The following is a 26,044-nucleotide window of genomic DNA, read 5'->3' as shown; positions in this document are numbered from 1 at the left end:
ATGAGACTGATTGAGCTCTTGTTGAAGTGGGCACATAAATTACTGCAGGGTCTTTAATGTTGTAGCTCAGATGCCTGCATTTTGTGTTCAATAGCTGGAATTTGGAGCTGGAGATGTTCAAGGACCTTTACTTGGGATGAAAATATTTCGAAATCTCACTTCACAAAGGTAAATGATGTAATCAGGTCACATGGTTATATTTCAGAACAGCCATGTTGTCACTGCTATTTTATTCTGTGTTGGAAGAATGGGCAGATGTTTTTTGACAATGGAAAGATTTAGATTTCCATTGTTCTTTTCGTGAAAAGACGCTTTCTGGTTAAGATTTTTGCCTTGTTGTTTTGGATATGATAAAGCTTGCAGATGATATAAAAATCATGGGAGTTGTGTATAGTGGGGAAGTTTGTTGAAGGATTCAGCAAGATGTCAACCAATTAGAAATGTGGGCAGAGAAATGACAGACGGAGTTTTAATCCAGACATCTGAGAAGTGTCCAGTACTAAAGGGCATAAGTTTAAGTTAAGGGGAGAATGGTTAAAGATGATATGTGAAGCATTTTTTTTTAAAAAGTGGCTGACACCTGGCATGCTCTGTCAGGGGAAGTGGTAGAAGCAGGTATTATAGCAATGTTTAAGAGGTGTGAACAAGGAATGGAAGATTGGAAGAATATGAAGGAGTGTGTGTGGTTTGCATTGGCCTCATGTTTAGCACAGACATTGTGGGCCAAAGTGCCTGTTCATGTTTGTGTTGCTCCATTTGTTTCCGTCTGAGAAACCCATTTTGACAGTATCTACTCCATTAAATCACTTAATTGCTTTAAATATCCCAACCAGCCTTCAATTTCCTAAATTCAAACTGGGCTTATCTAACTTATTCTTTCATAAATTGTTTTTTTTTAAGCCTCAATGGAGAATTGGTGATTCACCTCTTCCAAAATTATTCTGTCCTTCTTGAGGTTTGACAGGCAAATGATCACTGCCTTTAGGATTCTGAAGAGACTAGAAAATGTACTTTATGACCCGCTATCTTTACCTTTGTCCAAAACCAAAGCTGCAGAAGAGAAGAGGAATTAAATTGAAAATTAACCTGAAAGAAACTTAAATCAGTGAATGAAATCAGTACAGTAAAATTCTGGTAATCTGGATGATCAGGATTTTGGTGATGTCGGACTGGCAGATTTTCCATTTGGGTTAGGCTGACCGGTGTAAATTGTCGTTGATTACTCCTGATGAATGGTTAGTAATTTAAAGGAATAGAAAAGTCAAGCAAGATGAGATTTTTATTTTAACACACAACTGTCTTTGGCTACAAATATTCTCTTCATTTTCCTGGTCCCACACAGTTTTATTACCACTCACTGCGCATTACAGTTTTCATCTCGTGGAATCCGCCCTGGGCTGACGACAGTTCTTGCACGAAACCTAGATAAGAATACGATGGGTTACCTGCAGTGGCGCTGGGGCACACAGTCCGCAATGAATACCAGTATAGTGCGGGACACCAAAACCAGCCACATAACAATAGCACTACAGGTAAGGTTAAATTTATACATTTTAAAATATATGTACAGATTTTTTATGATCTTGGTAACATACCAAAAACATTTTCTATTGTTCACTTTGATTCATTCCTTTTCCCACTCACCTGTTGCTCCTTACTGCTTGTGACTATCTTATGAATTGATACTGAGGTTTCGAACTGTTTCCCCTCTCAGTTATCTGGTGTCAACATTCCCAAGGCAGTTGCACCTGAGATGTAAAGTTCCTCTGGACTATCCCAACGTCAGAACACATAACTATAATGTCTATCGCATTTTTCTAATTTCAGAAATACTCAGTTTTGACAGACTGGAATTGTCAACTTGTCCAAGAAGAGGTGATATTCTTTTGTGGGTTGATTTCAAATCCATTTTACTTTGGATATTTAAGCCTGTGGTTATCAATATGGCTTAAGATCAAACCAATATCCATGAAGTGAAATGAGTGCCTGACCCACTTTGCCATCAGTTTCTACCTCATTATTAAAAGTTTTTTGAGTAAACAAAATACGTATATTTATTTTACAGCTTGGAATTCCTCATTCTTTTATGTTACTGAGTTATCAATACAAGTTCCAGGATGAAGATCAAACTAGGGTAAAGGGGACAATCAAGTAAGTTATTTTTTGTGTTTTTTTTTCCACATAGATTAAGATCTCAAGACTAGCTTTATTTGTTACATGTACATCAAAACATACAGTGAAGTGCATTGTTTGCGTCAATGATCAACACAGTCCAAGGATGTGCTTTCTGGGAGCAGCACACAAGTGTCACTAGGCTTTCGACACCAACATAGCAGGCCCACAGCTTACCCTTACTTACCTGTATGTGTTTGGAATGTTGGAAGAAACCAGACCATCCAGAGGAAGCCCATGCATTCACTGGAAAAAAAAGTACAAACTCCTTAGAGATAACAGTGAGAGTTGAACCCCAGTTACTGGTGTTGTAAAGCATTACACAAGCCACTATACTTCTATGCTGCCCCACTATAAAGGTTGCAACATTCACTATATAAATAGTAAAGCATACTAGCACACAACTGCAATAACATAAAATGCAGATACCTGACATCAGTAAATGGGAATGGTTATTAAATTTTAAAAAAAATATGCCTTTGGCCAACTATTTCTAAAACAGAAATAGTTCACCAAATTTAAAACAATTTAAGACAAGGATTAGTGTAACTTGTGTATTGACCAACGGAGAGTTATGGCTACAGGCAAGAATCTAATCAAAACTTTTGATGGTAAAATATCAGCTAATAGATCTAGAATGTTTTAATGTGACAGAATTCAAAGATGCATAGCCAGGAAAGAAATCTACACTGAAATGACTCTATTTCACAGAACCTTGTGTGGTTCTCTCTGCAGGACAGGATTCTTTGGCACTTTGGTCGAATACGGCGCTGAAAGGAAGATATCCAGACACAGCGTCTTAGGTGCAACTGTTAGCATTGGAGTACCTCAGGGAGTGTCTCTCAAAATTAAGTATGTACTGAGAAAGAATGCATTGTTACATGTTTTAAAAAAAATTCTTTAGATGACCATATTTTGTTTTAAGAAACCAAATAATGTGTTGATTTGAAGGTGTTGTTGGAAGTTTTCCATTTCAGGTTATTTGTTCCCTGGAATTGTGCAGTTGCTGAGCTTTTGAACAAAAAGATGTGGGTTCAATTCCTTTCCATTCTATAATGAGATATGATGACTTCACCAATACTTATCCTCGTGCTTTAAGAAATGTTTAGTAGAGTTTTAAGGATAGATTCTTTTAATTGCCTTTACAGTTTAATTGTACAGAAAAGATAGAAAGGTAGGTTCCTTGAAAGAATAAATACCAAGGAGAAAAAAAAGTATGTGCTATTTCCAGACCTGGTATATGACAGGTCCTATTGTAGACTCATTTTGCCCAATATTACACTATGTAAAGGTATTTAAATATCATTTCAGATAGATGGAGTAGCCATGATCTAACTGAAGTCACTGTGTAACTTGAGTTGCCTCATTACAATACAGTGGATTTCTCTACAGAAGCGTTTGATGTTTAATCTTGGGAAATTGTTCTTCACGTGGCTTTTCCTCAGTGTTTCTCCAAATGCGGCAGCCGACGTCATGGAGTAAAATGATACTCTGCTTGTGACTGGCATGACAACATACTTTAGTGTGCAGCAGGTTGTGTTCTCCTTATCGAGGACAAACAGTTGGCTTTTCTCCATCCCTCAACTTAATAGCAAATCTGCTGTTCAGGGTACTGGAGAGCTGTGCATGTCAAAAGGTCCAGACTCAATTCCCAGATTTTTACAGAATTAGAATCATTCCAATGGAAGATTGGTGCTATCAGAACTTGCTGTGATATTCTGCTTGATGTCATGCATATAGATTAGGTGCCCTAGCTTTCTGACTGTTGAGCAGTTACTTTGAAGAAATGCTGATATTCATCCTTTCTCAAGCTCGTACTGCAGGTTAAGCATTTGTGAGGTCCATTTTTTTCTTTCTGAATTTTGATTTTAATTTCCATTTGTTCCAGATTAAATCGAGCCAGCCAGACTTATTTCTTCCCTATTCATCTGACAGACCAACTCCTGCCCAGTGCCATTTTCTATGCTACCGTTGGACCTCTGGTCATCTATTTTGCCATGCATCGACTCATTATCAAACCCTACCTCTTGGCACAAAAAGAAAAGTGAGTGTTTCTTTGGCAGGTACCAGTCTATCTTGTTCTTTAGTCTTAGTTTTCCCTGTTTTTAATCCTACAATTGTAGTTAGTCTAATTATACACTTAGGTGTGTATGCAACTGAGTATAGAGCCAAACCATTAAGATCAGAATCCTGTACACCCGCCCACTCCAGACATATTTCTGGCTAATGACCAGTCTCTTCATTACAGTATTGCAAAGAGTACTGCCTTCAGAAGAGAAAATACACAAAAGAAAAAATGTAGATAAAAAGTATTCTGTGAGTAATTGTACTGAAATATTTCTGCACTTGATATTACTGTGGTTGCTAAGTATGAAAACAGTCCCAAAAATTATGTAAGTTTTGCAAGTCGTCCATATGACACACAAATTTTTCAAGAGCTTTTCTCAGTCACATTGGTCTTAGGCTGTCTATTTCCAAAAATATATCCAGTGCTCTTAGTTTGAAATCAGTCTGGAATGCGCTTCCAAAACCCTCCTACTGGACTCCAGTCTAATAATAACCCTTCAAATTACTGTCATTTACCTGCTTCAGCATTCCTAACAACCAGATAAATTGCACCTTATAAATTCCTCCATTTTCCACACATTATTTTAAGATAAAATGAAGTACTCTTGGACACAAACCTTGTTTCCAATTTTCCATATTAGAGCAAATATTTTGTCAGTCATTTCCATTGTAAATTTCTTTGCTACAATTCCTGTTTAATGTTGACAGATACAGTGTAATTACAGGCTCTGGCCATGTAATGGCTCCATGGAGCAACTTTTTTGATATCTTTCCAAATTTCGCTGCAATCTTACTGATGAAGGGAAACCCATACTCATCAAATGCTTGTCAGCAACATCACTGAGAATTTATAAATATCGTATTGACGTCACAATTGAATTCAAGCCATAAATTACCTACTGGTTCATTCTCTGTCTGGAACCTATTTTATCTTATTAAGGCTGCGAAACCTCTTATTTAAAAATAGCTTGTTCCCATCGTGAGATAACATTTTGCTTTGTGTGTGTTATCCGCTAGGGAACTGGAGAAACAGAGAGCGAATTCATCAAGTACAGTAGCATTGAAAAAGCAAGAAGCTGAGGCAGCGGTAAGAGATGTAATGTAAAATCATTTATCAGTTACAAGAAAAATGCATGCTGCAGCTGAAACATGAAGTGATGTGACGTTTCCCACTGTCTTCCAGGAGTGACAGTGGGGAGGTTTTATTTGCTCATAGTATATTGAGTCATTTCCAATGCCCTCATTTATTGACCATTCTTGATTTCATTGTTCATCTAGAAGCGCATACAACCAAGAATATAATTCAGTCATTCAGAGCAGTCCATCGAAAAATGCCCAAAACTGTGGAGGTTAAAAATCAACCACACTGACAGTCTAGAATTTCACAGTCCAGCTTTGTGTAAGACCATAAGATATAACAGCAGAATTAGGCTATTTGGCCTATTGAGTCTGCTCTGTCCTTTCATCATGGCTGAATCCAACTTTCCTTTCAGCCCCAATCTCCTGCCTTCTCCCTGTATCCCTTCTGGACCTGACCAATCAGGAATCTGTCAACCTCTGCTTTATATATACATAAAGACTTGGCTTCCACTGCAGGAAGCGGCAGAAAAGAATTTTACAGATTCACCACTCTCTGGCCAAAGAAGTTCCTCCTCATCTCCGTTCTAAAAGGACGGCCCTCTATTCTGAGTCTGTGCCCTGTGGTCTTAGACTCTCCTGCCATAGGAAACATCCTCTCCACTCAATCAAGCCTTCCACCATTTATAGGTTTCAATGAGATGACCCTTCATTCTTCTGAATTCTAATGAATACAAGCCCAGAGCCATCAAATGTTCTTCATATGACATGCCATTCAATCCTGGAATAATTTTTGTGAACCTCCTTTGAACCTGCTCCAGTTTTAGCACATCCTTTCTAAGATAAGGGACCCAAATCTGCTCACAATACTCCAAATGAGGCCTCACAAGTGCTTTATTAAGTCTCAACATTACATCCTTGCTTTTATATTCCAGTCCTCTTGAAATGAACGTTAACATTGCACTTGCCTTGCTCACCACAGACTGAACCTGCAAATTAACCACTAGGGAATCCTGCACAAGGACTCCCAGGTCCCTTTGCACCTCAGATTTGTGTACATTCTCTCCATTTAGAAAATAGTTAACCCTTTCATTTCTTCTGCCAAAGTGCATGACCGTACACTTCCTGACACTGTATTCCATCTGCCCTTTCTTTGACCATTCTCTTAATCTAAGTTCTCCTGTAGCCTCTACTTCCTCAAAATTACCTGCCCCTCCACTATTGTCTGCAAACTGTGCAACAAAACCACCAATTCCATCATCTAAATTAGTGGTCACCAACCCATCGATCTTTGAGACTTTCCCAGTAGATCCCGAAAAAAATGAAAAATAAATGCACAAATACTGTTGAGAGATTGTTTCCGGGTTGCGGGGGTTTAGTTCCATTCTTTCTGCCCAGTGCGCATGTGTGTAGCTTCCCCCCCCCCCCCCCGCACTACACTGCGTAATTCAGTGGTCCCCAACCACCGGGCCAGGAGGAAACAATATGAGTCAGTTGCACCTTTCCTCATTCCCTGTCAGCCCACTGTTGAACTTGAACGTCATCAGTCGCCTAAACGCAGTGATACCCTCACGCCGGGGATCACTGGTTGGCCTTGGGCAGCGGGCAGGAAGTGCCATCGCTACTGGCCTGGAGCGCTGCCTGTTTAGCACACCGAATGTTTGTGAGGAAACTGGTGCTAAAATATTTGCAGGTGGCCTCATTCGGGCTCAGCATTTCTTATGTATCAGAGTGTTACGAACCCTGTAACTGGGTCACTTACCAGCAAAGATAGAGAGGTCCGTTGAAGTCTGATGGTACTATTTTTAACAGTATTCTTTGGTAAAAATACACAAAAATAATATCAATGCAAACATACAGATATTATACGTCGTCAATACTAAATCTAAAAGTGCGGGTATAATAATAATCAATAAGAAATAAGCTCTATCGTTGTCTAGGGGATAATGTATTGTCCGATGGAAATATAAAAGTCACTCAGTTCATTCAGGCTGCAGTCTTTGGTTGGAGTCAGAGAGATTTTAGAAACTTGCCAGCTTTTCCTTTTTATGATGTCGATCCTTTGAGAGTTCCGTTGGTGTAGCTGGTCACGTGTGGCCACTCCTTTTGCTAAGCCGTTCTTCCATGCTAAGGCCCCAATTCCCAGGCAAGGGAAAAGGACGCACACGAGCCCTCTACCAGCTGTCGCTATTAAACGCTGTCACGGGATTTCTAGCGTTTCTCCTGGTGCGTCTGAAGAGGTTGTTCCCCAGACCCTCTTTTATACTTACTCACGGGGTCTCAGCTGTCAGTCAGGTTGGGATGATGCAATCCCTCAACCAGCCCACTCTGGTCATTCCCTGAGGGCTTCAATGATTAGTACAGTACTCAATACACAATGCCATCTCCAAGAGATAATGGCCGTTATCCGGGGCTTTGTATCGCTGAGGCCAGGACCCACATTCCAAACCCTTGTGGATCCTGCTTGTCTCTCTCTCATTTCCTGGGTCCCAGACCCGAATTAATAGCGATTTTGCAATTCTCACAAAGGAGAGGGCTACTTTGTACCCTTCGGCCCCTCAGAGTTGTGGCACATTCGTAACACCCCCTTCCTTCAACGCGTTTTTACCATCGGTAAAAAAGTAATACAGAGTCTTACAGGATGTTAGAATCTAACACAATACAAAAGTTTTCTTTTCACTACAGAGAAATACAGTTATACATTCAATTCAGCATCTAAACAGTTAACGATTACATTGTCACTTCCTTTAATATTTCAACATCTTGTACCTTACTAAAGTCTTGTAGCATCAGACTTCAATTTAATAACCACCTATTTGTATTTCTTTCCACAAACAAAAACTAAAGAGTTGTGATCTTAGCTTATGTGTATACTACAAAAGTTCATGCAAAGACTAATCTTTATTTTACTTTCAAACTGAACAGTCAAACTTCATGGGGGTTGTCTTTATTATTCACATGCTTTGTCGAAATCCCTTAAAACCGGATCCTGCTATTTAAAATGGCAGCCCGTCAACCCTCGCCCCTTTTCCAGTTAACTCCCACGTGGTGAGCTTGTGCACCATGGCGAAATAGGCTTTCACCCGCTCCTTTCATAGGAGTTATTTTATCAACAATGTGTTCCAAACTTAGACCATTTTCCGAAGTTCCACACAATTCTTTAAGTTTAAGCAACTTTCTCTTCAGTTTTCTCTTCAGGACCCTTCATGCTATTAGTTCTCTATTTAAGATCTGAATTCTGCTTTCTCACACCCACTCTTGAATAACAATAGCATGTGGGGCACCTTTACATTCCAACTCAACCTGTAATTGATTCGCAGGCACCACATTACCAAGCCATTGTCTCTGTAGCCCGGTGGCTGCTTCTGACATCAATCCAGACTTTAAATTTTCTTCCTTCAATTTGGGAACTACACTTTTCCCTTTTCCTTCAATAATAATTTTCACCTCACCACCTTTTATCTCCTCACTAACTTTTAACACACCTTCGAGCACAAACAACTGGGAATTCTCACTTCCCACTATTACCAAGGTTAACCCTTTCTTCACTGAACCAAGTCCATCTGACCCACAAGGACTGCATTCCTTTTCAACTGAATCAAATACCTCAGACTTTTTCTGAGCTCCATTACTAGTGTTACGAATTCCAGTAACTGGATCACTTACCAGCAAAGATAGAGAGGTCCATTGAAGTCTGATGGTACTATTTTTAAAAGTATTTATTGATAAAAAGCACAAAAAGAAGATTAATGCAAACATACAGATAATATACGTCGTCAATACTAAATCTAAGCGCAGGTATAATAATAACCGATAAGAAATAACTCTATCATTGTCTAGGGGTTACTGTATTGACCGATGGAAAGATAAGTCACTATCAGTTCGTTCAAGCTGCAGCATTGTTGGGTTTAAAAGTGATGTGGTTTAAACTTGCCCCAGGTCTTTTATGATGCCAATCCGTTGAGTCAGGGGAGCGGGCTTCCCCGTTGTTAGCTAAAAGCTGTTTTCCGTGATTCCAGCCACCGATTCCAGCCACGGAATCGAACGCACGTGGCTTCCTTCAGATGACTTCCTGCTGTTACGTTTCTTCTGGTGCGTCTGAGGGGCTGTTCCCCAGACCCTCTTTTATCCTGACTCACAGGGTCTCCGATGTCAATCAGGTTGAGATGATGCAATCTTTCCACCAACCTCCCCCTTGGTTCATTGCCTGGGGCTTCGATGCATCGCACAGGATGCAATACACAAGGCAGTCTCCAAGAGACAATAGCCGGTATCAATGGGTCCGCCTCTCGGAGGCCAGGACGCATTCCACTCTTTGTGAATTCTGCATGTCTTTCTCTCATTTCCTGGGTCTCCTGAACGGACTCAATAGCGATCTTGCGATTCTCACAAAGGAGGGGGCTACCCCGCACCCTTCGGCGCCTCAGAGCTGTGGTACATTCGTAACACCCCCTTTCTTCAAAGCGTTTTCACCAGCGGTGAAAACGAAGTAGTACAGAGTCTTACAGGGTTTTAGAATCTAACACAATACAAAAGTTTTTTTTACAGTGTAATACTGTTATACATTCAATTCAGTATCTAAACAGTTAACGATTACAGTGTCACTTTCTTTAATATCTTAACATTGCGTACCGTACTAAAGTCTTGTAGCATCAGACTTCAATTTAATAACCACCTATTTTTATTTCTTTCCTTCAGCAACAAAACTAAGGAGGTGTGATCTTAGCTTCCGTGCATCTACAAAAGTTTATGGAACTACTAATCTTTCGGTCGTTTTCAGACTGAACAGGCAGGCTTCCAGGGGGTTGTCTTTATTATTCACAGGCTTTGTCGAAATCCCGTACAACTGGCTTTGCTATTTAAAAATGGCGTCCCCATTACCCGTCGCCTCTTTTTCGGTGAGGTCCCACGTGGGGAGCTTGGGTAATGTGGCGAGATACAAGAATTATTTTATCAACAATGTGTCCCAAACTTAGACCATCTTCTGAATTTCTACACAACTCAAGTTTACACAGGTGGCTAACCCTCTCATGAGGACCCTTCAGGCTATGAGTTTCTCGTTCGACCGCTTTGCTCAAGCAGTATTTCAAATTCTGCCTCTTCACACCACCCTCTGGGGCCCCTTTTCCTTCCACTTCAATCTGTAATCAATCTGCAGGGTTTAAAATTTCTTCATTCGATTTGGGAACTACAGATTTCCCGTTTCCTTCAATAATAATATTTATCTCCCCATTTTCGAACTCCGCATTAACTTGCAACACCTTTGAGCACAAACACCTGGGAACTCTCACTTCCCACGATTACCAAGGTTAACCCTTTCTTCACTGAACCAAGTCTATCTGACCCACCAGGACGGCCGTCTCGTTTCACTGAATCAAATACCTCAGAATTTTTCTGAACTCCATTACTAGGTTCAGTACCACGTGCATCCCCATCTTGGACACACTCAAACGGGACATTGGCCTCTTCCCGGCTTTCAACACCCGTACCCTTTTCAAATTCTAAGTTCCCCCAATCCTCCCAGGTACTCTCTGGGCAACTCCCTTCCGGAGTAAACTCAACCCCGCAGGCTGAAACAACCTCGTCTGCCAACCCAGCAGACTTCTTCAAGGCAAGGGCACCCTTTCCATCTAGGGTTGCCCTCATTTCATTATCGGAAACACATTTAGAATTTTCAACTTCTTCAAACAGTTCTGCCAAACCAGACAGATCATCCATGTCCAACTCTGGACCCCTTAACCACTCTATCGGTTCCTCATCTTTATTTTCTGCCTCTAGGACCTTTCTCCTCGCTAAGGGGAGATCTACCTCTGCTCCCTTACCCTCTTCCACTTTACTATTATTCGTTTTACCACCCTCTAAACCCTTGTGGTACAGGGTCGGTAGAAACGTCTCGGCCAAATCAAAACTGGCCAGATTTAGACTGCTCGTTCTCAGCTGCCTCTCTCGGCAGGCTGCGAGTGACTGCGCAGGCGGGATAGATCTTGGAATCTAGGGCCGGGGCCACCACACTCGCCGATTGGCGGGTCGGCATCATGGCTGCCCAAACCTTACCACTTGCTAAATCGTTACCGAGAAGGACGTCCGCGTCAGTTCTCAGGAATTCTGATCGCACCCCTATTTCAACTGGTCCAGATACCAGCTCACAATCCATAATGACCTTATGTAAGGGCACCATTTCTGTTCCTTTACTTATTCCCTTTACAGCTACCATCCTCGTCTTGCGACCAAACTCTAATACCTTCCTGCTGATCAACGACAGCTCAGCCCCTGTGTCTCTCCAGATCTGTACGGGAACTGGTGTGTCCCCCTCCCTGACAGACACGGTTCCATGTGACAGACAAGTCTCAGACCCTTCTCGTACTCTGTCTACCCGGGGCTCTCTTGTCGATTTACTGATTACCACGGCACATCTGATAAGGACTGCTGCTGTCCCTTTTCCTGTCTCTTTCCTCGGAGCAAAGCACCGAGAGGCAATATGCCCCCCCCCCCCCACAATTAAAACAGGTCAGGCCCGGAAATCTCCGGCCGTCGGGCCTTTTCCCCCTCAACCTTACCACTAGCTTCCGGCGGGACCGCTGCCTCAGCCGGTGGACTTTCTCGATCGTTCCCCCGGTCTCCCTCGGAACTTTATTCGAGGAAAACTTTGTCTTGTGGGTTAGGGCATATTCATCAGTGAACCTAGCAAATTCCAAGATGGACTTATGCGGCTTTTCATTCAAATACGTCCGGATATCCTCCGAAACACAACCTTTAAATTCCTCAATCAGAATTAACTCCCTGAGACGCCCATAATCTTCCACTCTCTCTGCGGTGCACCACTGGTCCAAGAGCACCCCCTTCTCGTAGGCAAACTCGGTATTCGTCTAATTCCACCCTTTTCTTTAAATTTCTAAACTTTTGTCTATATGGCTCAGATACTAGCTCGAAACTCCAGAGAATGGCCTCCTCTACTTTGTCATAACTCTCCTCCTCCATGGCCAATGCCGTATATGCCTGCTGTGCCTTCCCCTTTAACACACTTTGTAACAGCGCCACCCACTGACCTCTGGGCCACTTCTGATTCACGGCCACCTTTTCAAAAAGCAAGAAATAACTATCCACATCAGTCTCCTCGAACGGAGGTACTAGCCTCAACTCTCGACTAACATTGAACCGCTCCTCTCGGTTGGACTCCGGAGCTCGTAGCTCCTGCCGTAACTTCTCCATCTCCAAGTCATGTTTCCTTTGCTTCTCTTTTTCATCTGCTTCCAGCTGTTTTAACCTCATTTCATGCTCTCTCTCTCTCTCTCTCTCTCTCTCTCTCTCTCAGTTCTCTCCCTCTCTTGCTCTCTCCCGGCCCTTTCCCTCTCTTTCTCTCTCTCAGCTGCCTCCAGCTGCTTTAACTTAATTGCATGTTCCGACTTTAATTTCTCCAACTCGAACTGAGCCGTCCCACTAGTGGGTGCCTCTTCAGGGATATTTTTCAATACCTCATCTGTAAACACATTCTTCCCAATATAATACTGAGTTATTGCCCACTTTTTCATTGACAACCTCACCCCTGCAAGGCTTAACTCCTTCACCAATTTTATCAAGTCCGACTTGGAGACCACCTCCAGCACCTCCAGAGTCGGGTTTTCTATAAATTCACCCACGTCCATCTTTGCTGGTTTCCCGTCTGGCTACTCGCGTAACCAGATCCAAGTTTTGGACTTACAATCCCGATTCACTGGCCTCCCAATTTGGTGTCAAATCTCGAGACCAGAACCCCAACTTTATTACGAATTCCCGTAACTGGATCACTTACCAGCAAAGATAGAGAGGTCCATTGAAGTCTGATGGTACTATTTTTAAAAGTATTTATTGATAAAGAGCACAAAAAGAAGATTAATGCAAACATACAGATAATATACGTCGTCAATACTAAATCTAAGCGCGGGTATAATAATAACCGATAAGAAATAACTCTATCATTGTCTAGGGGTTACTGTATTGACCGATGGAAAGATAAGTCACTATCAGTTCGTTCAAGCTGCAGCATTGTTGGGTTTAAAAGTGATGTGGTTTAAACTTGCCCCAGGTCTTTTAAGATGCCAATCCGTTGAGTCAGGGGAGCGGGCTTCCCCGTTGTTAGCTAAAAGCTGTTTTCCGTGATTCCAGCCACCGATTCCAGCCACGGAATCGAACGCACGTGGCTTCCTTCAGATGACTTCCTGCTGTTACGTTTCTTCTGGTGCGTCTGAGGGGCTGTTCCCCAGACCCTCTTTTATCCTGACTCACAGGGTCTCCGATGTCAATCAGGTTGAGATGATGCAATCTCTCCACCAACCTCCCGCTTGGTTCATTGCCTGGGGCTTCGATGCATCGCACAGGATGCAATACACAAGGCAGTCTCCAAGAGACAATAGCCGGTATCAATGGGTCCACCTCTCGGAGGCCAGGACGCATTCCACTCTTTGTGAATTCTGCATGTCTTTCTCTCACTCATTTCCTGGGTCTCCTGAACGGACTCAATAGCGATCTTGCGATTCTCCCAAAGGAGGGGGCTACCCCGCACCCTTCGGCCCCTCAGAGATGTGGTACATCCATAACACTAGGTTCGGTACCACGTGCATCCACATCTTGGACACACTCAAACGGGACATCTGCTTCTTCCAGGCTTTCAATACCCGTACCCTTTTCAAATTCTAAATTCCCCTGATCTTCCCAGCTACTCTCTGGGCAACACCCTTCCGGAGTAAACTCAACCCCACAGGCTGAAACAACCTCATCTGCCAACGCAGCAGATTTCTTCAAGGTAATGGCATCCTTTTCATTTAGGACTGCCCTCATTTCATTATCGGGAACACCTTTAGAATTTTCAACTTCTTCAAGCAGTTCTGCCAAACCAGACAGATCATCCATGTCCAACCTTGGACCTTTTAATAGCTTTATCTGTTTCTCATCTTTATTTCGTGCCTCTATAAATTTTCTCCTCGCTAAGGGCAGGTCTACCTCCTCTCCCTTACTCTCTTTCACTTTACTACTCTCCATTTTACCACCCTTTAAACCCTCGTGGTCGGTAGAAACGTCTCGTCCAAATCAAAACTGGCCAGATTTAAACTGCTCTTGTTCTCAGCTGCCTTTCTCGACATCCTGCGAGTGATCGCGCATGCGGGATAGATCTTGGAATCTAGGGGCGGGACTGCAACACTCACCGGCCGGCTCATCAGCTTCATTGCTGACCAAACCTTACCACCGGCTAAATCGTTACCAAGAAGGACGTCCGCGTCAGCTCTCGGGAATTCTGATTGCACCCCTATTTCAACTGGTCCAGATACCAGCTCACAATTTATAATGATCCTATGCAAGGGCACCGTTTCTGTCCCTTTTCTTATTCCTCTCAAAGCTATCATTCCCGTCTTGCAACCAAAATCCAGTACCTTACTGCTAATCAATGACAGTTCAGCTCCCGTGTCTCTCCAGATCCGCACTGGAAATACATTGCTCAGACCCTTCTCGTACTCTGTCTACCTGGGGCTCTCTTGTCGACTTACTGATTACCACAGCACATCCTATAGGGACTGCTGCTTTCCATTTTCCTGTCTCCTTTCTCGGAGCAAGGCACCTAGATGCAATATGTCCCCCCTTTCCACAACTAAAACAGGTCAAGCCAGGAACTCTCCTGCCGTCTTGCCTCTCCTCAATCTTACCACTAGCTCCCGGCAGGACCTCTGCCTCAGCCGGCGGGCTTTCTCTACCATTCCCACGGTCTCACTGGTAACTTTTATTTGAGGGAAACTTTGTCTTGTGGGTTAGGACATATTCATCTGCGAACCTAGCAAATTCGGAGATGGACTTATTCGGCTTCTCATTCAAATACATCCGGATATCATCCAAAACACAACCTTTAAATTCCTCAATAAGAATTAACTCCCTGAGACGCCAAAAATCTTCTTCCACTATTTCTGCTGCACACTCTTCTCAAAGGCAAACTCAGTATACGTCTGATTCCACCCTTTCTTTAAATTTCTGAACTTTTGTCTATAGGCTTCAGGTACCAATTCATAAGTCCGAAGAATGGCCTCCTTTACTTTCTCATAATTCTCAGACTTTTCCATAGACAACGCCACATATGCCCGTTTTGCTTTCCCTTTTAACACACTTTGTAACAATGCCACTCACTGATCTCTGGGCCACTTCTGATTCACTGCCACCTTTTCAAAATGCAAGAAATAACTACCAACATCCGTCTCCTCAAACGGAGGTACTAACCTCACCTCCTGACTAACATTAAACCGCTCCTCTCGGTCTGACCCTTCAGCTCTTCGCTCTTGCCTTAACTTCTCCATGTCCAGCTCATGCTGTCTCTGTTTCTCCTTCTCCCTTTCCTCTGCTTCCAGCTCATTTAACCTAATTTCATGCTCCCTCTGCTTCTCCGCTCTGTCCTGCTCTTTTTCAGCTGCTTCCAGCTGTTTTAACTTAATTTCATGTTCCAACCTTAATTTCTCCAACTCTAACTGCCATCCCACTGGTTGATACCTTTTCAGGGATATTTTCCAATACCTCAGCTGAAAACACATAATACTGAGTTATGGCCCTTCGCACCTCCGGCTTTTTCATTGACAACCTCACCTCTGCGAGATTTAGTCCTTTCACAATATTTATCAATTCTGACTTTGTGGCCGCCTCTAGCGCCTCCAGAGTCGGGTTTTCTATAAATTCATCCACGTCCATCTTTGCTGGTTTCCCGTCTGGCTACCTGCGCAACCAGATCCAAGTTTGGACTTACAAGCCCGATTCACTGGTCCTCCAATTTGGTATCAAATCTCGAGACGAGATCCCCAAGTTGTTACAAACCCCGTAACTGGATCACTTACCAGCAAAGATAGAGAGGTCCGTTGAAGTCTGATGGTACTATTTTTAACTGTATTCATTGGTAAAAATGCACAAAAATAATATCAATGCAAACATACAGATATTATACATCGTCAATACTAAATTTAAAAGTGCGAGTATAATAATAATAAGAAATAAGCTCTATCGTTGTCTAGGGGATAATGTATTGTCTGATGGAAATATAAAAGTCACTCAGTTCATTCAGGCTGCAGTCTTTGGTTGGAGCCAAGAGAGAGATTTTAGAAACTTGCCAGCTTTTCCTTTTTATGATGTTGATCCTTCAAGAGTTCCGTTGGTATAGCTGGTCAAGTGTGGCCACTCCTTTTGCTAAGCCGTTCTTCCGTGGTAAGGCCCCAATTCCCAGGCAAGGGAAAAGGATGCACACGAGCCCTCCACCGGCTGTCGCTATTAAACGCTGTCACGGGATTTCTAGCGTTTCTCGTGGTGCGTCTGAAGGGATTGTTCCCCAAACCCTCTTTTATCCTTACGGGGTCTCAGATGTCAGTCAGGTTGGGATGATGCAATCCCTCAACCAGCCCACTCTGGTCATTCCCTGAGGGCTTCAATGAATAGTACAGTACTCAATACACAATTCCATCTCCAAGAGACAATGGCCGTTATCCGTGGCTTTGTATCGCTGAGGCCAGGACCCACATTCCAAACCCTTGTGGATCCTGCGTGTCTCTCTCTCATTTCCTGGGTTCCAGACCTGAATTAATAGCGATCTTACGATTCTCACAAAGGAAGGGGCTACTTTGTACCCTTCGGCCCCTCAGAGTTGTGGCACATTCGTAACGAGCAACTACCGTGCTGCGATCTACTGAAACAAACTTTTGTCGGCTGATAGATCCTACGGGGGGGTGGGCCTGCTCCCTGTTATACTCCTCGATCGCTCTCTTTGGACTGCAACCGCCACCCCCCGGTACGGGGACCTCCAGCCCTGACCTTGTCCTCTCATCCGACCCACGACCAACCGCATCTATCCGCACCTGGCCAAGGCATCTATCTGGCGGCAGGCAGGGCAGGAGGCTGGAGTTCGGGCTGGGAGGCTGTCCAAGGCAATGAAGCCCTCAAAAGTGCTTCGGTACCTTGACCATGCGCCCCGCACTTAAAGACAAACGCATTGAGTTTTGTGAGCAGCGCGAGACAGAAGCTAAGTGCCGAGAGCACTTGGTTGGTGACCACCAATCTAAATCATTGACATATAACATAAAAAGAATCAGACCCCAAAGAATTGGATCCCTGTGGAACACTGGGAGTCACTGGCAGCCACCCAGAAAAGGCTCCCTTTATTTCCGCTCTTTGCCTCCTGCGAATCAGCCACTGCTTTATCCACGTTAAAGATTTTCCTGTAATACCATGGGCACATAGCTTGTTAAGCAGCCTCATGTGTGGCACCTTGTCAAAGGCCTTCTGAAAATCCAAGTACACAATATCAACCAATTCTCCTTTGAATTGAATTGACTTAATTACTTACATCCTTCATATACATGAGGAGTAAAATCTTTGTTATGTCTCCGTCGAAATGTGCAATTTATAGTAATTTATAATAAATAGTATGTACTGCAGAATAGGCAATGTAACATAGAAATACAGATGTGTCAACATGAATTAAGCAGTCTGTGGCCTGGTGGAAGAAGTTCTCCCAGAGCCTGTTGGTCCTGACTTTTATGCTGAGTCCTGCAACTGAGGGAAGTACAGTTCCCATACCAGGCAGTGGTGAAGCCAGTCAGAATGCTCTCAATTGTGCCATTATAAAAAGTTCCTGCTTGCTATTTCTTCAAAGAATTCCAACAGATTTGTCAGGCAAGATTTTCCCTTGAAGAAACCATGCTGACTGCAGCCTATTTTATCCTCCAAGAACCCTGAGACTTCATCTTTAATGAGCAACTCCAACATCTTCCCAACCAGAGGTCAGACTAACTGGCCTATGGTTTCCTTTCTTCTGCCTCTCTCTCTTCTTGAAGAGTGGGGTGACATTTGCAATTTTCCCGTCTTTGGGAACCATTCCAGAATCTAGTGATTCTTGAAAGATCATTACTAATACCTCCACAATCTCTTCATTCGCTTCTTTCAAAACTCTGGGGTGTGCACCATCTGATCCAGGTGACTTATCTACTTCCAGACCTCCCAAAAACCTTCTCTCTAGTTATGGTAACTTCACATACTTCATGCCCCCAACACCTGGAACTTCCACCACACTGCTAGTGTCTTCCACAGTGAAGACGAAAGCAAAATACTTATTTAGTTCATCTGCCATTTCATTGTCCCCCATTACTACCTCTCCAGCATCATTTTCCAGTGATCTGATATCCTCTCTCAACTCCCTTTTACACTTTATGTACCGGAAGAAACTTTTGGTGTTCTCTTTAACATTATTGGCTAGCTTGCCTTCATATTCCATCTCTATCTTAATGATTTTTTTAGTTCCCTTCAGCTGGTTTTTTAAAGTTTCCAATCCTGTAACTTCCTCCTAATTTTTGCTTTATTATCTGTCCTCTCTTTGGCTTTATGTTGGCTTTGACTTCTCTTGTTAGCCACGGTTATGTCATATTTCCTTTAGGATACCTCTTCCTCTTTGGGATGTACATATCCTGTGTCTTCCAAATTGTTTCCAGAAATTCCAGCCATTGCTGCTCTGCCATCATCCTTGCCAGTGTTCTTTTCCAATCAGTTCTGGCCAACTCCTCTCTCATGCCTCTGTAATTCCCATTACTCCACTGTAATACTAATACATTTGACTTTAGCTTTTCCATCTCTAATTTCAGGATGAGTTTGATCATACTATTATCACCTACCCTAAAGAGTTCTTTTACCTTAAGCTCTCTAATCAATTCTGGTACATTGCACAACACCCAGTCCAGAATAACTGATCCTCTCAGGGGCTCAACCATGAGCTGCTCTAAAAACCTATCTTTCTAGAGATTCCCCTTCTTGGAATCCAGCAACAACCTGATTTTCCCAGTCTATATGCATATTGAAGTCCCCGTGACTATTGTAATATTGCCCTTTTGACATGCATTTTCTATTTACCATTGTAATTTGTAGGCCACATCCTTGCTACTGTTTGGGGGTTTGTAGACAACTCTCATCAGGGTCTTTTTACCCTTGCAGCTCCTTGCTCTGTCCACAATGATTCAACACCTTCTGACCCTATGTCACCTCCTTCTAATGATTTCATTTCATTTTTGCCAACTGAGCCACACCGTTCCCTCTGCCTTCTTGCCTGTCCTTTCAATACAATGTGTATCCTTGGACATTAAGCTCCCAGCTATAATCTTCTTTCAGCCATGGCTAAGTGATGCCCACAACATGATACCTGCCAGTCTGCAAGTTCATCTACCTGATTCTATATACACACATTCAAATACCACACCTTTCAGTCCTGTATTCACCCATTTTGACTTGTTCACCTTTTACGTTGCAACTCATCCTGTTGATTGCATTTTTGCCCCATCAACAGCGCCGCCTCAGTACACATTTCCTCTGTTAACCAGCTACCTCATCTTTCACATTATCTGCCTTTCTTACAATACTTCTTGCATTGAAGTATATGCAGCTCAGGGCACTAGTCACGCTGTGCCTAACCTTTTGATTAATAACTTTGAATGAGGTCTTACCAACATCTGCCTCCACAACTTCTCCATTTACTGTCCTGGTGCTCTGGTTCCCATCCTCCAACTCTTTTAAACCCCACTGTGCAGCATCAACAAACCTTCCTGCTAGGATATTAGTCCCCCTCTAGTTCAGGTGCAAACCATCCCTTCTGTACAGGTCCCACCTTCTTGGAAGAGAGCCCAGTGATCCAAAAATCTTATGCCTGCCCTCCCTACACCAACTCTTTAGCCCTATATTGAACTGTATAATCTTCCTAGTTCTGGCCTCAATAGCACGTGGCATGGATAGCAGTCCTGAGATCATAACCTTAGAGGTCCTGCCCTTTAGCACCTATCTCCATGAACTCCCATGTAGAACCTCATCGCTCATCCTACCTATGTCATTGGTACCTACATGGACCACAGCCTCTGGCTGTTCACCTTCCCACTTAAGAGTACTGAGGGCTTGACCTGAGATATCCCAGACCCTGGCAACCAGGAGGCAATATACCATCCGGGAATTTTGTTCTTGCCCCCAAAACCTCCTTTCCATTCCCCTAAGTAATGAATTCCCTATCACCACAATGAGGCTCTTCTCCATTCCATACTGAGTCACAGAAGCAGCCTCTGCCACAGGGGTACTCTGCACTGGCTCCTTAACCCTCTCCCCTTCCTAACTGTCACTCAATTCCCTGTGTCCTGCATCTTGGGTGTAACTACCTCTGTATATGTCTCATCTACCACCCCCTCAGCCTCCTGAATGATCTGGAGTTCATCCATTTCCAGCCTCAGCTCCTTTACACAGGTTGTTAGAAGCTGCAGCTGGATGCACTTCTCACAGTTGCAGTCGTCAGGGACATTGAAGGTCTTCCTGCCTTCCACATCCCACAAGAGGAGCATTCAGCCATCCTGCCTGGCATATCTACTGTCCTAGCTGAGTTGATAGAAACAAGGGAAGGGGAAAAAATCATCCTAGAGCTTTTCTTTCCTTTGCTTTCTCTGACTGAAGCCTCGAAGAGCTGTAGCCTCAAGCTCGCCACTCAGACGACGGCTACTGTGCCTACCACTGCCTTCCTTTAATTTGCTTTTGCTGATCAATCTCAAATGCCAATTGGCTGCTGGTCAAAGCTCCTTTTTGCTGTAGCGACCCTCTGCTGCCTTTTGTACTCGAGTAGTGGACCAGATTGAAGTCTTTCAATATACAGATTGGGTTCTGGTCAAAGTTCTTATATAGCATAATTTCTCTCCTGAAAAGCAGTTACCACAACTTGGTAGCTTCACAGTTGCTGTTACTAAGATGATTTTTAATTGCAGATTTAAACATACATTTTTCTGCCATTTTGTGATACAAAGTTGTGTGTTTTTGGCCCAGTAAATTAGTTATTGTGTTCTGATACCCCACTAAAAGCAGCGCTAGTGTGTTGGAAGCTAGGAACAAAAGAAAGCCATTTAAGCTCATTTGTGCTCCACAATTCATTGACGTGTGTTAGCCACAATATAATAATTTCATCCATATGTGCCTCCATCCCCTTTTAAATTCTTACTAAGGAAAAAAGAAGAGCAATCTTACTGTGCTGTATTTGTTGATCAACAGAAATAATTGATCAATTCCTTTGAAAACCCTGACAAGCACAACCAAATCCCCCTTAACCTTCTGTATTCCAAAAATATAGCTTGGTTTGTTATCTAACCATTGAAACTCTGGATACATATTGGCATATCTGAGAATATTCCTTCCAAGGCCAATGTAAACTTTCTAAATAATGAACTGCACAAGTGTAAATGGACCAGGCAAGCACGAGGAAATCTGCAGATGCTGGAAATTCAAGCAGCGCACACAAAATGCTGGTGGAACACAGCAGGTCAGGCAACATCTATAGGGAGAAGCGCTGTCGACGTTTCGGGCCGAGACCTTTCGTCAGGACTAACTGAAAGGAAAGATAGTAAGAGATTTGAAAGTAGGAGGGGGAGGAGAAAATGTGAAATGATAGGAGAAGACCGAAGGGGGTGGGATGAAGCTGAGAGCTGGAAAGGTGATTGGCAAAAGGGATACAGAGCTGGAGAAGGGAAAAGATCATGGGATGGGAGGCCAAGGGAGAAAGAAAGGGGGAGGGGAGCACCAGAGGGAGATGAAGAACAGGCAGAGTGGTGGGCAGAAAGAGAGAAAAAAAAGGAGGGGGGGAAGCTAAATATATCAGGGATGGGGTAAGAAGGGGAGGAGGGACATTTACAGAAGTTAGAGAAGTCAATGTTCATGCCATCAGGTTGGAGGCTACCCAGCCGGTATACAAGGTGTTGTTCCTCCAACCTGAGTGTGGCTTCATCTTGACAGTAAAAGAGGCCATGGATAGACCTCCGTTCAGGGCCCTAGACAGTCCTTCCAGGTGAGGCGACACTTCACCTGTGAGTCGGCTGGTGTGGTATACTGTGTCCGGTACTCCTGGTGTAACCTTTTATATATTGGTGAGACCTGACGCAGACTGGGAGACCATTTCGCTGAACACCTACGCTCTGTCCACCAGAGGAAGCAGGATCTCCCAGTGGCCACACATATTAATTCCACGTACCATTCCCATTCTGATATGTCTATCCATGGCCTCCTCTACTGTCAAGATGAAGCCATACTCAGGTTGGAGGAACACCTTATATACCGGCTGGGTAGCCTCCAACCTGATGTCATGAACATTGACTTCTCTAACTTCCGTTAATGCCCCTCCTCCCCTTCTTACCCCATCCCTGACATATTTAGTTGTTTGATTTTTTTCTCTCTCTCTGCCCATCACTCTGCCTGTTCTCCATCTCCCTCTGGTGTTCCCCTCCCCCTTTCTTTCTCTCTTGGCCTCCTGTCCCATGATCCTTTCCCTTCTCTAGCTCTGTATCACTTTTGCCAATCACCTTTCCGGCTCTCAGCTTCATCCCACCCCCTGTGGTCTTCTCCTATCATTTCACATTTTCCCCTCCCCCTCCTACTTTCAAATCTCTTACTATCTTTCAGTTAGTCCTGACGAAGGTCTTGGCCCAAAACGTTGACAGCTCTTCTCCCTATAGATGCTGCCTGACCTGCTGCATTCCACCAGCATTTTGTGTGTGTTGTAAATGGACCAGACTTGCTTTGCCTCAATTAAACGAAGCTTGGCTGTGGTCAGGGATCTAACTGAGACTCGCTCACCCCTCACATTTAGAATGACTGTTTAACCAAAGAAAGAAACTCTAAGAGAAACTGTGGGACAGTACTTTCACAAGGATTGAGCACCTTTTAAGGAGACTTGTAATTCCAGTGAGAAATCTGTTATTTTAAGTCCCTATGTGGTAGCTTAGCTGGGTATTGCTTGATGCCTTAGAAAGCTATGCAGTTGTGGAGTCATCCTCTAATAAAGTAGAATTTTTAATTCTGTTAATATGAAGCTGCTGAAATGTTTAGTTGTCTTTCAACGAAGAAATGCTGCCCTCCTTGTCCATTTTGGCTTGTATAAGGCTTGTGTCTTGTCAATATGGTTGATTTCCAGTTGCCTCCTTAGTTTTCAGGGCAAATAAGGATAGCCAGTAAATGCTGGCATTTGATCAACATCCATGTTCTGTGAACAACTAAATTCTAGAACAAAGTCAAACACAGTTCCGGTGTCCCTTTCCAGTCTTGTGTTGTAGTACAAGATTTCTTCCATTGTGTGGCACCAGAGAGCCTTGTTCCCGCACTGACCAGTTTTTGTTTAGGAGGCTGATCAGCAGGAGTAAGGCATTGTTGAACCAGAAAAAAGTTATTGCTGGGTGAATGGGATTTCATGATAGCTAGATATTGGATGAGCTCCAGTTTAAAGGTTCAGAGTTTAGAGACTAGATGGAGACTGGTGGCCTTAATGAGTTATGAAGACCACCAAACTACCCTGCCTTTTAGTTTTTCCACAATCCTGCTAAGTGTTTAGATTTCAACTTGGGGTGCATACCATTTCAATTTCTATAGAAGAGAATGCTCAGAACAAAACAGTTTTATAACATTTATACTGGTTTATTATTTTTCTCTAAATGCATATAATTAAAGAAATTCCTTGCTAATCACAAATTTATCCTGAACTTCTGATTGAATTGATGGTCAACAATTCCAGTAGTTTGATATAATCTGCAGCTTGGAGTACGTGTGGACTGATAATCCTTTAACAATTCTTGTTATAGGTTCGGTTGATGCAAGAGTCTGTGAAGAGAATAATAGAAACAGAGGAGTCTAAAATGGGTAAGAGTGTGTTGTTGCTGATTGTGTAGTGTGTGTTACTCATTTTATTTCTATCCCATTAGCCCAGACACAATTTGTGAATTGCTTTTGACCTGAACAATCTAAGCACAGTGACTGGTGTTGGAAAGTATTTTTAAAAAAATGAACTTCAGTGCATGGAAAAATTGATTACTTAAATGTTTTAACTCCATAAAAGGAGAGTGTTTTGTAGCAGAGGGAATAAATTATACACTAGTGATTAAACTTTTGTGCTGAGTGACTATCTTTAGTCCAAAGCGGAGGACTGCAGGTCGTAATTGTCCCCAGCACCTATTTTGCATGGAACAGAAATAAATTTGTTCTGCACTTTCTCATGCTTCTATATTCTATTTGTAATTTCTTTTTACATCTATTTTTTGGGATCTTGCCATTGCTATGTTCCCGCTAATTGGCAATCCTTAAATGTCCTTGAGCAGGTGGTGGTTTGTTATTAGCCACTCTGTTAAAAGTACTCCTGCAGTGGTGATGGGCAGTAATTTCCAAGATTTAGACCCAGCAGTGATGTTTCCAAGTCAGAATGATGTGAACTTGGAGGGGAAACCCACAGGGAGTCATATTCCTATATGCTTGCTTCCCTCATCCTTTTTGATGATAGAGCTCACATCTTTAGGAAATGTTTCTAAAGTCGTCTGGGTGTTTCTGGAAGACACACACTGAAGCCACAGTGTGCTGATGTTGAAGAGAATGAACACATATTGTAATTGAAAACACAGGGCCTGAAACATCGTCACTACCTCCTCCCATAGATGCTGTCTGGCCTGCTGAGTTTTGCCAGCATTTTGTGTTTTTATTTATTTTCAGCATCTGCAGATTCACTCGTGTTACATATGGTAATTGATTGGGTGGCATCAAGTATTGAGTTTGTTGAGATATATTGGCATTGCACTTACCCAGGCAATTTGAAAGTATTCCAACATGCTCCTGATTTATGTCTTCTGCATTGTGAAAAGAGCTTGGGGTGTCAGGAGGATTCCCAGCCTCTGAATTTCTCTTCTAGCCGCAGTATTTATGGAGTTCATCCAGTTGGGTTACTGATTCATCTTGACCCTAAAGTTAATTGATAGTGAGGGACTCTACAATGCTAAGGGAATTGACTGGCAAGGGTAAGTGGTTAGATTCTACTTGAAGATAATCATTTGTAGTGTGGATTTATTTGCTACATATCAGCCCATGCGTAAATGTTTCCTGATCATACTGCTGACAGGAATAGCCTGCTTCTTTTGCAGAGAAGTTGCGATTGAAATTGAGTATTGCGCTATTCACAGTGAATATCCTCACACTTAACCTTATGATGAAAGGAAGGCCATTGAAGGAGCTAATATTGGCTTCTCAATCTGTGTGTGATGCTTTTAATGGTCTGACCAGCACTCGATACGTAACTTTCTATGAGTTCAATTTCCTCCCTGGAAACATAAACCTGATTTATTTTTGTATGGCCTGTGTCCATAAGCTTTAATTTCCAAACAATAAATGACCTCTCTGGTCTTCTCCCAAAATAACCTCCTTTTATCTGTCTTGAACTTTGTCAATTATTGCCCCCCATTCTACACGTATATTAACAATATAATTTATTGCTGCTCTCCTCAGAAATGAATCTTGCCCATTGCATCAGCATATTTGGAAGTTGTGTTTTTATTCCAAAGTCGAGATCATTAGTGTCGGATGTGCACAGCAATGGTCCCTCCATTAATCTTTGTGAAACGGCCTTCTACTGCAAATGGCTACCTTTTACTCCCAGTCTCTGCTTTCTATCCTGAACCCAGTTAGCAATCCACTGTGTAATATATCATCCTGCAGATGGCATGATTGATCCTTTGCTGGTTCTAATCTTGTTCCATGGTATTTTGTTTTTCTTTTCACTACATGTGTTATTTTATTCCTTTTGTGATAATATAAAATATTCTACTTTTTATCACTCTTTTCTTAATAAATATCATATTTTGCAAACTTTAAATCCCATTTGATCTTTTTTTTTCTTTATTGAAGTCATTTTCCAGTCAACCCTGCA

At 42.7% G+C, this 26,044-nt stretch overlaps 1 protein-coding gene across 3 annotated transcripts in view; it reads left to right on the top strand.

Moving 5' to 3' along the window:
- The window catches only part of LOC132382186 (dnaJ homolog subfamily C member 11), a 71,323-nt gene that overhangs the window by 40,148 nt on the left and 5,131 nt on the right, over positions 1-26,044 (top strand). For all 3 annotated transcript variants that reach the window (XM_059952152.1, XM_059952151.1, XM_059952153.1), the window contains 7 exons: positions 95-168; positions 1,343-1,532; positions 2,066-2,151; positions 2,908-3,024; positions 4,061-4,216; positions 5,257-5,326; positions 23,940-23,997. In XM_059952152.1, coding sequence (XP_059808135.1) covers positions 95-168; positions 1,343-1,532; positions 2,066-2,151; positions 2,908-3,024; positions 4,061-4,216; positions 5,257-5,326; positions 23,940-23,997 — 751 coding nt within the window. The remainder of the gene's footprint in view (positions 1-94; positions 169-1,342; positions 1,533-2,065; positions 2,152-2,907; positions 3,025-4,060; positions 4,217-5,256; positions 5,327-23,939; positions 23,998-26,044) is intronic.

This window comes from Hypanus sabinus, chromosome 27 (assembly GCF_030144855.1).
Source record: "Hypanus sabinus isolate sHypSab1 chromosome 27, sHypSab1.hap1, whole genome shotgun sequence".
Classification (NCBI taxonomy): Eukaryota; Metazoa; Chordata; class Chondrichthyes; order Myliobatiformes; family Dasyatidae; genus Hypanus; species Hypanus sabinus.
This window is presented reverse-complemented; position numbering and strand designations above follow the sequence as displayed.